Source organism: Vanacampus margaritifer, chromosome 2 (genome assembly GCF_051991255.1).
Source record: "Vanacampus margaritifer isolate UIUO_Vmar chromosome 2, RoL_Vmar_1.0, whole genome shotgun sequence".
Classification (NCBI taxonomy): domain Eukaryota; kingdom Metazoa; phylum Chordata; class Actinopteri; order Syngnathiformes; family Syngnathidae; genus Vanacampus; species Vanacampus margaritifer.
Window position 1 is genome coordinate 17159033 of NC_135433.1, and position 13077 is coordinate 17172109.

Consider the following 13077-nt stretch of genomic DNA (forward strand, 5'->3'; position numbering starts at 1 on the left):
GTAATTAATTGCATGACTTCACTAGTTAACTCACAATTAATCACAAATTTTACATCTGTTCTAATACAATTAAAACAATTCTAGGTTATCATACTCTTGTTGAGAAAAATGGGAAAAAATGTTAAACTATTCAAAATAGTTCAAATGAATTTTTGACGTCTATAGCCGTCAATGGCAGTGAATAAGTTAAGAATTTTTTATTTATTTTTTTAATGGTTAACTCATCTTTTGTAGGCATATTTTCCAGTAAACCTTGGTCTTAATTTGGTCTTAATTGTACGAACATTCAACCTAAGAAACTCTATGTCTCTAACTGTATTAATGAATGGGTCACTATACCTTTCAGTTTCTTTATGCAGCCAAGTTGCATGATACTAATACATTAAACTAGATGACAAAAATCTGATGGTTTGTGCACCTTGTGCCATGGAAGAGTATTTAATTGTCCTGCTTGTCAATGTTCATCAATAGCTGGGAGTCACAGCTCTTATGTGTGGCATCTTGTGCTTTACTACGTCCCCGTGGCACTGTGTGCACGCAGCGTCTTGAGCAACGACTAGTGATGGTCGGTGGTGAGGACATGAGTGTGGTGGTGGCGGGGGGGTGTAGTGGTCCTGATGCTGATGTCTCCGCTGTAACCTTGGTTGCTATCGAACAGCAGCAGGCTCTGCCTCTGCCTTTCCGTCATTGGCTCGCCGCTCTGACCACAAGCCATGTGGTCCGCACGAGATCCAATGACATCGCAGGCAACGCTCTTGTGGTAGTGTTCCATCTTAAAGCGACAGGCACCGTTTGTTCTATTGCGCAAGGTCTCTTGTGTTGTTCATATTTAACATGCTCTGGATGTAAACAATGAGGATTCAGTCGGGCGTCTGTCTGTGCTCATGTGGTGTCAAAATCTCTCAAGGGGGTTAAACTAGAGGCTTTGTGCTGCAACCAACCTACAGAGATCCAACATGGAGACACTTGACTACCGTCTTCCCACTCAGTCTCTCACTCTCACACACTCACACACATATTCTCGACAGACGTACACGCCGTGTCGCCACGCATGCGTACTGGTGCCGCCAGCAGAAGCCAGCGGGCGCAGGCACGCACGTGCATGCGCGTGCAGCCACACCGCCTGATTAGCTTGCGAGAGCCGTCTAGGGCATCCTGGGGAAAAAGAGGCGTTAGAGGCGACAGCATCGGAAGAGGAGGAGGAGCGTCTGCCTAAGGCGGCGGGGATCGCATCGGAGTGACACGGAGCGGGACGTTGGACTCGACTGGAGACGAACGGGGCTGATCCACTGCTACGAGGACTGGCCCTCTTGGAGCCGTACCGTGGGGGAGGGGCAGTCGACGCAGGGAGAAGGATCCTGTTTTTCCAGACTGTGGCTATAAGGAACTGTCCCGGATTTCTTTCACCCATCCCTGCTCGCTATCCTCCCCATGTTCTCGCTTCTCCCTTTGCTATTGTTCGGTACCCGGGTCATCCTGCGGAGCTGCTGTCACCATTTCCCCAACTGGTCCGCTTCTGTCGTCTAACTGTCCTATTTTTTGTTAGTCGAGCATCCCTCGTCCTGCTCGTCTCTCACACATCGGCCTCATCTTCCTCTCCAGGCTCGTCTCCGTGCCCTTCAGACGCTTTACCTCCATCGTCCCTCTATCCGCTCCCATCTCCCTCGACCCTGCAGTGGCTCTACATTTGGGTCAGCCGGATCACCAAATGGGCTGAGATGTAGTCTCCACAGTTTCCAGATCCAGGGGGGGCTCCTGGGCCCCGCTTCATTAGCTCGCAAGTGAGGCCCAACTGGAAGCGTCTCTGGGCCGTCCGGGCGGGCCGCTTCAGGGTGCTGCATGTAGGCCAGGAGAGTCGGCACCCTTCCCTCGCCCTCCCCGCCCCCGTTCCTTCACCCCCTGTCGGGGCAGCCTTCACTCTGGAGTGCCCTGGCCTCTCCCCACGCACCCTGACGACGCCCTCATGCCAATGGGGCACCTGCAGTGCTCCCACCCCACTCCACTACCGCACCTCCTGTCTGTGCCACCGGCCCAACCCCCCCGTCACCCTCAGCATGGGTGTGGTGGAGGCCATTGACCCCACGCCGTCCCCCTGTCCCTCGCCTGTACCGGGGGGCTACCGGCTGCCCCGCTCCTCCAGCTACAGCCCCCTGCAGGGGAGGGCAGGGGCAGAGCTGGACCTCGGTGAGGCGGCCGGAGGGGTCCTGGAGGGTGGTGGGACGACGGCGCAGCGAAGGACTCCCTTGGTGGACCTGTTCTGTGAGACCTGCTCTCGGCCCTGGCTCATCGGCTGGTGGGACCAGGTAGGGCTCGCAGAGGGCAAACAAGGCCTGGCAGTGGCCATCTTTGTTTGCTGGAAGCATCAAGTGTTCCAACTGTCCATGCATTAGCAACTCCTGTTGTTAGCCTTCATGATTCTGAATAGCATGAAAGCATTCGCAGGGAGGGAAGGCGCTTTGTTTACGTTCTCTGCTTTGCATGAGTTTGTTTTACGCAAACGTCACTTCTATACATGGTCTGCCATTTAATGACAGGAGTGATATTCACATTGCAAAAACTAAAATCTGTCATTAAATATCTCTCATCAATCTAGGCATAAATGGTTTGTTTACCATGATATTTATCCTCACCATGCAGTTTCTGTGTAAGAACTTTTGTAGTATTTCACACGGTATACAGTTATGGGTCTGCAGCGGATGTATAATAAACAGTAGGGATGTTCGATACTGTTTCTTTGCTGACCGATACCAGTTCGAGTGCTCACATTTTGAGTAGTCACTGATACTGATGCCAAGTACCGATACATAAAATCCCCCCCAAATAATTACAGATAATTTTAAAGAAAAATCATTTTAAAGTAAAGTATTGACATTGTAAAACAAGTATTGGCATTGTAAAGGGTTGTACTGAAAAATAAAATACAGACATTAAAAATACACAATTTTCTTTAAGCATATTTTTTTGTATTATGATGTCTTTTTTACATCTTTTTTTACATTCTCTCTTTTTTACGAGTGTCATAGGTTTTAACTCTGGTTTTCAGTTTCACTTCTCTATTTTTCCAGTTTCAACTTATTGGCAGTGTTTTAACGTGGTTTTAGGGGCGGGGCTTTGAACTTGAGAACGTCTTCCAGCTTTTCTCCTAAACTGCCTGTAAATCTGTGTTGTTTTTTACATATAACCTCGTGGCGTCAGTGTTAATGTTTCTGTAGTAAACCACTTAGCACGTTAGCTAAATTAGCATGACATGATGCAAAAAGTAATTTCAAACATGGTGGTTTTAACACGACAAGTAATATATAACCACATATAACCTTGTGGCTTACAGGCGGTTTAGGAGTGCCTGGTGAACTTGTAACCATGAGTATTGCCTTTAACCAACAGAGGGCGCGCTCTCCTCTCTCCTCTCTGGAAGGCGTTCTCGAGCTCAAAGCCCCGCCCCAAACCTGCCCCCACGTTTAAACACTGCCAATAAGTTGGAACTGAAAAAAAGAGAAGTGAAATTGAAAACCAGAGAGTTGAAACGAAAAACCTGTGACACTCGGGGGAAAAAAGACGGTGTAAAAAAAAATCTGCATTGAAAAAGACATCATAATGCAAAAAAATATGCTTAAAGAAAATTGTGTTTCTTTTTAATGTCTATTTTATTTTTAATACAACCTTTTACAATGCCAATGCTTGTTTTACAATGCCAATAGTTGTTTTAATGTCAATGCAGCTTTTTCCACAATGACAATTTTTTTTTCAATACCAAATCTTACTGTCAGTGTTGTGGCTCTATACATATCTCAATATATCATTCCTCCTTACAGTTTCATGAAATTAATAAAAAAAATTCCATTCTTCTAATTTATCATTTTTAACCTCGGAGTTTGAACGTCTTGGAACTGGTACAATTTGGACTTCAACCAAAAAATGCCTCGGAGTTTGAACTCATTTTCGGAGTTCGAACACCCAAGCAAAGCAAGCTAAGCCGAACGTACCTTGAAAACGGGTAGCCGAGAGAAGCCGAGCGAAGCCAAGCAATGCTGAATGCTCACGTTGCAGTAGTTGAGACGATGCACTGAAGAAAGACAAGAGTGTCAGTGGCAGCAAAGAAAAACATACAGTGCTACGAACCACAGTGGAATTAGGAAGGAGATTATCGCGCCATTGTAACTACTGTGACTACTTCTGTAAATACTGGCACGAGGATACCACCCCCCCCCACCCCTTCAACAACGAGCCTGACGTTAAACAACGCACGCAAGGACTGTTTAGTAGTCTAACAATATGCCCAATGTAAAATACCCAAACTCAGCAGTGAACTAAATTAAGCATTAACATAGCATTTATCGTCCACTGATGCCATCAAACCACAACAAAAAAGGCAAGGTATTTTTTATTGTTTGAATACTGTACAGGGTATAAATGTAAAAAACATAAATAGAAATTAAAATAATAATAAATAATAAAATTCTGTTTTTAGAGCTTGGGAACGGATTAATTGCATTTACATTATTTCCTATGGGAAAAAATGTTTCGGAGGTTGAACAAATCGGATTTTGAACACTTCGCATAAACGAATTATGTTCAAACTCCGAGGTATCTCTGTAATAACTAACATGATCAGTGTCTTCACAAAAACGAATATCATTAATCATTAACAACAACACTACTAATATTATCGTTAAAGGTAATTTGAGCTAATTTGCTATTTGGGAAGTGTGTATCAAATTTGTAGCCCTTCGCACTAATCAGTACCCAAGAAGTATAGCTCTCACTCAAAAAGGTTAATGAGCCCTGTACAGTATGTTCTATTTCACTGAAAACTTAAAATGAAATATATAAAAAGCATGATTGTGGTCAAATTTTGCTCTGACACAGGACACACGTCGTTAACAGTTTGCTTTGCACCAAATGACAAATGTTTTGGACCCTATAAGACAATATTTTCATGATGTATTAATTACTTAAGTCTTACAGTATCATAATATGTTATTGAGATTTTATTACTAGTTTTGAGCAAGGTTCTCTTAAAATAAGAACTACCGTGCTATAAGAAATGTTGCCAAGTCAACTTTTCCGCCTTTACAGTGGACTATTGGTGACTATTCTAATTTTTGTCCCAAATTTGAGCCTGAACTACAACTCGACTGTTGATTGATTTGATTGCTGTTGTTTTCAGTCACATGCGCACACCAGACAACCATTTTGTGTAGTGTCTCATAGAGAGGAGAGACACAATGGCCGCTGCGTGCTGCATTTGTGTACGTGTGTGTCATGTTTGTGCAGCGTTCGCTTCATTAGTCAGTGTCAGAGAAAGTGTTGTTTGTCCTGGCGCCGTGCGAGTGTCGGTTGGCAGCTATGACTCAGCGTTACAGCATCGGCGTGAAGGAAAAGGCACGAGGGAGGGCAACAGGGGCGGCGGTTTGGGGGCCAGGACCACTACGCGTGGACAGCCTGTCAGAGCACCTATTTGCGATGATGGTAAATAAAATGGCAGGGGGGGGTAAGGGCGGTGCTTCTCAGGACGTTGTGGTGTTTTTACGAAGCAGGAGGGAAGGGAAGAAGGAAGGAGGGTGTCGTCAGTTGACCTTGGTAAAGGTCAGAGACACCTTCCTACTCCTTTTGGAATTGTCACCCAAGCAAGCCGTCGCGCTCACATCAAGCTCAAGTGACTGGCTGCGAGGAAGGAGTCGTCACGGCAACCGCTCGTTCGGGTTGCCTAGAGGTTGTTGTGTGCGAGGGTTCGGTCCGTAGGACATCGCATTGTGCCTTCACCATTCAGACATGCTGCTTTTACCTTCTATTTAAAAAAGGCAACCTTAATTTAAGGTTTGAAAACATCTTTGAGGAAAAATGTGAAAAAGAAACCAGATTATTATTGCAGAACATCAGTACATGGCCATCATAATGCACTGCAGTGTTGTGTGAAAAATACGCATCATGAATCATAACTGATTTTCTCACCTTTTGTGAACAAGGATGCGGTGATGATCATAATGATAATTGAATTCAACAAATGTGACTCAAAAGAAGGGTGGTTGTGTTCTTTGTCACATAAGACTTTTGGTACATCTGCACAATCTAATGAGATCCACGACAAGACCTGAATGAAAATGTGCACTCTTGTAATTATTGACAATGTCATGGGATTTCTTAAAAGGATAAATAATAACCTGAGTATTTACTCAATTTGTCTTTTGTTATCTATATTTTTGGAGCAAAGAAAAAAAGGTAATAATCAGCTATAAGAACGAGACCCAATCCAAGTTTGCGGGCAACAAGTTATATCGTTTTACAGCCAAGTTGTTTTTATATGCTATGTCAAGGCTGTGAGGGACTTAGGGCTGAATGATTATGGAAAAAAACAATTAATCACAATCATTTTGATTGATAATGAAATTACGATTAATAAACCCGATTATTCATTTATTTTCAAACTTACAATTTATTCAACTGCTAAAACTCATCTTTAAATATTATTTGAAAGAACAACCAGTAAACAAATAGGTAACAAAGTAAAATAATTATGTATTTTAAAAAATTTGCAATAGAAACAATATATAGAAATAGAAAAAAAATGGTCATATTAAAACTTTGTCGCACCCTTGCCGCACAAACAGCCCGGTGCATTTAGATACTTGTGAACACATGCTGCGCCATTCGGCACATTTTTTTTATTTATTATACAATGACATTTCTAATTAATTGCTCTGCTCTAGTGTGACTTATTAATGTTATATGTACTTTATTAAGGACAAAGGATTGGCATTAGTATTATTTGAGTCAAAACAATCCTTTTCAAAGCTGTGTGTTGGCAAAGTAATCTGACAGCTAGCTACTGTATATAACCGGGTTTGAGAGGGTTACTTTTAAAATGTAATCCATTACAGTTACAAGTTACCTCTAAAAAATGTAGTTAGTAACGTAATCCAAGTACCATAATATTAAAGTAATGTAACTGGATTACTTTTGGATTACTCCAATATTGAGTATGCTCAGAAGACAAAATAAAAATAAATATCACCACAATATATATTCTATACAATGTGCCCCTGCTATTTGCGGGTGATAGGGACCCGGGCAGCCTACAAATAGCAAAAATCCATGTGTAATTAAAAAGCATGTAGGCTATTGATTGATTGATTGAAGGCCATATGCCTGAAAGCAACCGGACCTCACAGATAGATAGATAGATAGATCATTTCTGTCCCTCTCTCTCTCTCGCTCGCTCTCTCTCTCACTCTCTCTCTCGCCCTCTTTCGCACTCTTTCTCATCGTATAAATTGTAATCCCATGAAGTAATCCCCATTTTTAATACATGTACCTGTAACCCGATTACATGTTTTTTCCTGTAACTGTAACGGAATACAGTTAAATTTTTTGGGCAATCTGATTACGTAACGGCAGTACATGTATTCCGTTACTCCCCAAGCCTGTTAATGTAACCTTGTGAACCCCGACAGTGGAACGACACGAATATTAAAATATAAGCAAAATGAATGCATGGAACAACAATGCATATCAAAATATAGTAAATACAAGTCCCATGACAATATGATGATATGATATTTACATGTAATGGAAGGGTTTCTGGTTTTGTGTCTATAGAGCGAGTTTATTATCAAATCAAATGAACAATGTTTGTGTTTGTCCTTTCTTTATTTAGTTCAAGAGAATGCTGAACAGGGAGTTATCCCATCTGTCAGAGATGAGTCGCTCAGGGAACCAGGTGTCCGAATACATCTCCACTACCTTTCTAGGTAAGGCCAACCTCTTGACAAACTATAAGGTTTGCTTCGTAGCTTTGAACCAAGGCTGCAGCTGTCCATAACGAAGCTTCAATTCCAGCTGGCAACTAACGACATCATTTGACTGGAATTGCTCTGGCAGATAAGCAGAATGAGGTGGAGATCCCGTCCCCGACGTTGAGGGAGCGGGACAAGCCCATGTGTCACATCAGCGGCGTGAAGAAACTCACACACAGTTCCAGCCTTTCAAACTCCACCTTGCCTCGCTTCGGCGTCAAGACTGAACACGAGGACTCGTTAGCCAGAGTGAGTGGCGGGGAGCAACCTAACAATCCATAATGTAGCTTTCGTACCTTATTTCCATGGCTCTCTTCCAAAAACGTTTCACTTTGTCATTTCCTGTCTGTATATATAATTGTGTTTGATCTCGTGTCCACAGGAGCTGAATGACTTGAACAAGTGGGGCCTTAATATCTTTCGTGTGGCAGAGTTCTCAAACAACAGACCCCTGAGCTGCATTATGTTTGCCATCTTCCAGGTGAGGAAGTCACTGCACCATTGCAATAGCGCTTAGTTACTTGTAATATCAGGTCAGCCTTTCCTTTGTGAGTGCAAACCAATAGTGGGCTGTCAGAAAAAAATGACCTACATTCAAAACTTCAATTCTAACTTTTGTTTCATGAACTTGTATGAATTTATTCTCAACAGTGTAGCGTTTCATTTGATGGAAATGCTTCCAATATGTCTACAGTATGTGGATGTTGGATTATTATTTGTTTTGGTCCAATCAGATTTCAGTCTCTTATGTTTCCTTGTCAGCCTAATCTACCCCATAAGAATGAGTACTTCTGTCTGGTGTTAACTTAATACAGTATAAAGCCTCACATTCACACAGACACATTCATACACCAGTGGTCAGCTACCAGGGTTGGGAGGGTTATTTTTAAAATGTATTCCGTTACAGTTACAAGTTACCTGCTAAAAAATTTAGTTAGTAAAGTAATCCAAGTACCATAATATTGAAGTAACTGAAAGCATAGATAGATAGATAGATAGATAGATAGATAGATAGATAGATAGATAGATAGTCATCCAATGAAGATGACGATGCGTGCCATCAACTGCAAAATGAACTTTTATCCCAGTCACAAGTTTAGCCGTGTATTTGTTGTGTATGATGTTTAAATAGTGAATTGGTGGGAGGAAGATTTGTTTGGAAGGTGTAACTCACATTATGATTGTAGGCTAGCGGGCTAGCTAGCAAGAAGCTACAGCGCGTAGCATGCCGCTGGACTCTCAGCTCAAACTTTCGCTCCGAGTAAGTTCCAGTGAATACCGGTCACCATTTCCTCCTCCCGTCCGTGAATCTTTTTCAAACTGCCCGCGTGTGGAGGACACGACTAGTCAGTTTGTTCGGTCCCACCTCCCCGACACTCCCACTCGCGCTGGCGTGCACGCGCTCTCTCTCACGTGCTCTCTCTCACTCTGTCCCTCTCTCTCTCTCGCCCTCTTTCGCACTCTCTCACATTGTAATTGTAATCCCTCGAAGTAATCCTCATTTTTTATGAATGTACCTGTAATCTGATTCCATGTATTTTCCTGTAATTGTAATGGAATACAGTTACATATTTTTTTGCAATCTGGTTACGTAACGGCGGTACATGTATTCCGTTACTCCCCAACCCTGACTGTCAATAATATGACTTAACTACTGCATTAGCGTGAGGTAGTGATAAACAACGCTATGCTATGTCAATGCCATAGGGATGGAAGTGTGCTCTAACACTGAGGACCCTGTGTGATGTAAATTTATGAGTAGTTGAATGTAGAAGTCAGATTCTCCAAATGTGTACAGTTTGTATTTTTGTACTGTCATGATCGTGTTTTATCAACTCAACAAATGTCAATGCTAACATGTGACTTAAACCAGAATTTTCTGAATTGTTTGTGTACAATGTACACAGTACATTTCAGTAAAGCTCAACATCACAACACAGTAAGAAAGCATAATAGTAAGTAGTTTAATATTGAATTGAATTTGTGGTCCAAACGCAGCCAGAAGCAGCTGCTAACTTCCTCATAATTATCTAAAGGGTGAAATTTCAAATAATTGTCACAAGTGAAGTAACAACTAGAAGAGACCAGACAAGTGCGAAACTTGCTACAGTAAGCAATACAGGTTAATAAGGATGATCATGCATGACCACTGGCTGCTTCCCGTCTGCAGGAGCGAGATCTACTGAAGACCTTTCGGATCCCAGTGGACACGTTTGTCACCTATGTGATGACGCTGGAGGACCATTACCATGCCAACGTGGCCTACCACAACAGCCTCCACGCCGCAGATGTCACTCAGTCCACACATGTACTGCTGTCTACGCCGGCTCTAGATGTAAATATCACTAAAAGAATGCTTAATGGCTACACGAATCGCAGTTTGTAATGTCTACGATTGGCATATCTGGAGGAGATACCAATGTGTAATTTCTCTGTTCCTTGGCAGGCTGTGTTCACTGATCTAGAAATTTTAGCTGCCGTATTTGCGGCCGCCATCCACGATGTGGACCATCCAGGAGTGTCCAACCAGTTCCTCATAAATACCAGTGAGTAGGGATGCATGTGCATGACACAACAGAAGGCACATCAAATCAGGGTTTGTAATAGTTTCGGATTTTTCATAATAGTTTGTGTTTATTTTGTTTTGACATTTGTTTTTTAAATTCAGTTTAATGTCAAATGCAGTTTCACTTAATTTTCATTCTTTTAAAACCATTTTCGGTAAGGGGTGCACCGATAGATTTCCGTAGTTTGGGGGGGATCGGCCGATCCCTTAAATATAAACCGATATTTTCCACCGATCTCATCTCCCTCTTCAGAGGTCTGAAAAAGTTAGCCTCTGTCCTCTTCTGCTGAGATGACTAATAAGCTTTTCATTTTTATTTCAGAGAACTACTTAATTTGCAGTTAAAACAACCCGTTTGTATTATTTCACAGATATAGTTCAATGTTTTCCAATAAAATAAGATTGGAACTCTGAAGGTGTATGCTGCTTGTTATGAAAAAATCGAGATCGGAAAAATCGGGATTGGCAGGTTAGACTTTTTAAAAGATCGGAGATCGGCCAGAAAATTGTGATCGGTGCACCCCTAATTTTCGGGTATTATTTGTCACTAACGAAAATATTTTTAAAATTTTTGTTTTAGTTTTTTTTATTAGGTTTCATTAAGTATAATAGCCTTGCATCAAATCCATGCTTATGTTAGTTTTTGCTCTAGTGTGCATGCAAGCTGTGTTAGCTGCAGGATTGAGAAATCCAGGTCCAGAAAGTAAAAATCCTTAAACAGTTAGTCACTTGTGCTTCTACTCAACTGGCAGGCAAATGACCTTGTCGCCGCCTGTTGAGAAGAAGCACCTTTGTCTAAAGCCAAACTCTTTCAGGGTTTTTTACTTTCTGGACCAGGATTCCACAACCCTGGTTAGCTGCTATGCTAACTGGTAAAGAAGAAACTTCGCTACTTAATTAATATAAAGAAAAACATTATATTAATATGTCATTTTGTGTTAATAGGAGTAATACTCTCCATTATGGCTGAAAAAAATAAAAAAGACTTACCTTATAGGTATACACAATAGGGTAATTACCTTGATGATGATGACACTTATGCTGAGTCATGTAGTCAATTTTTTGCCCCTCTTCCTCTAGCTTTTCGTAAAAATGATATATAATTGCTACCATTTAAAATTTGGTCTGTGGTAAAACAAATCCTTTTAACAATTACAAGGAAGACAGCAAGGAAATCAAATTATAAAGAGATCATTTATATCTGGTTTTATCTGTTATACTATATTTGATATTAAAGGCAAGATGCAAAAAAAAGCCATCTTGGTGACTCTTCACAAGCTATTTCTTATTTTAAATATTTTTTAAGTTCACTAATCACTACAGTTACATTTGGTCACAAATATAGTTTACACAGCAAATGCATGTTTTTGTATTTTGTGCATGGATAGTTTTACAAGTAATTGAGGGGACAGGAAATGTGCTTCAATTTTGGAATGGATAATATGAGATGAATAATGGGGGGCAGTTGCAGAAAACAGCTTGAAACTCACCACTGTACTCAATACTGTATACAGGTGCATCTCAATAAAATTTTAATATTGTAGGAAAACTCTTTTATTTCAGTAGTTCAATTCCAAAAAGATTTCCCCCCCAATGTGGGTAGTTACAGTTAACAAAATCCCTACATTCACCGTCTAAAGAAATTCAAATATCACATCCGAAACATGTTATGGAAAATAATTATTCAGCACATATTAACATAACAGGTTTATAGCCTACTGTCTTGTGGACACCTGTATTTTTGTTAACAATAAGCTTTTCACTTCTTGTACATGAAGCAATACCAAAGTGACCTTGACTGCTTGCCTTCCTGTCTAGCTGACCTTCCCTTCTCCTCCCAAATTCCTAACTTGGCAGCATAAACAATCTTCCCGTGATTCTTACTGAACACTCTCTCACAGACCACTATCTTGTAGACTGCTCTGTTAGACTTGGGGATATTTGAAGCTTCAAAAATATAGAAACCCAAAAGACAAATTGTTTTCCAGACTGTTTCATTCATCTTGCCTACCTGCTGAAAATTCCACAACAATCTACACAATTTTTATTATAGAAGTTTGGTGGAAATGCTATAGATCTTATATTAGAGTTTAGCTTTTTGAATTGAACTACTAAAAAATATGATATTTACCGTATACAAACACACCTGTTTAAGATATACTTTGTTTACACATATTCATCACATACTAAAATCCTCTTGCTTCTCCCTTTACAGGCATTTAATGAAAGTACTTGGAAATTAAAAGGGACTATACAAAATACTATATTTTATATGATTTCTTTCCAATATATAGCACGTATTTAAATTTGGCATAGACATTTGTCTTTTATTTTAAAAAGTCTTATTTTTGTTTTTCAGATTATAAAGACTACATTTCGAGATACAGTAATGCTTTTAACTGGACAGTGAAAGGGACTGCAACATGAAAAATCCACTTTTTGGAGCATTTAGCCATGCTAAAATGCTAATTCCAGACCAAAAACATGACCAAAGTTGTGTTTTCCTCCATTCGCCCCTGTATGAGAAATTCGAGGTTGTTCTGCTCTCCAAGCACCAGCCCCTCCCAACCTGAGAAAATGAGCTGTTGGCACGGTTTGACGTCATTGCGTGCTGCCCCACCCCCACCCCCGCACCGCCTCTGCGGACTAAACGCACGGCCACTTTTTCTGAGACCTCCCTCCATGGGATAATGACAAAAGTAGCCTTTATCAATAAAC

The 13077-nt window shown here is 41.1% G+C and overlaps 1 protein-coding gene across 3 annotated transcripts in view; it reads left to right on the plus strand.

Moving 5' to 3' along the window:
- Window positions 1–13077, plus strand: part of pde4a (phosphodiesterase 4A, cAMP-specific) — a 78593-nt gene that overhangs the window by 52555 nt on the left and 12961 nt on the right. For 2 of the 3 annotated variants that reach the window (XM_077558089.1, XM_077558090.1), the window contains exons 7-11: window positions 7655–7748; window positions 7879–8042; window positions 8176–8274; window positions 9964–10128; window positions 10240–10339. In XM_077558089.1, coding sequence (XP_077414215.1) covers window positions 7655–7748; window positions 7879–8042; window positions 8176–8274; window positions 9964–10128; window positions 10240–10339 — 622 coding nt within the window. Of the gene's footprint in view, window positions 1–1041; window positions 2304–7654; window positions 7749–7878; window positions 8043–8175; window positions 8275–9963; window positions 10129–10239; window positions 10340–13077 lie in introns of those variants that run through there. The other variant, XM_077558091.1, reaches the window with a different exon arrangement.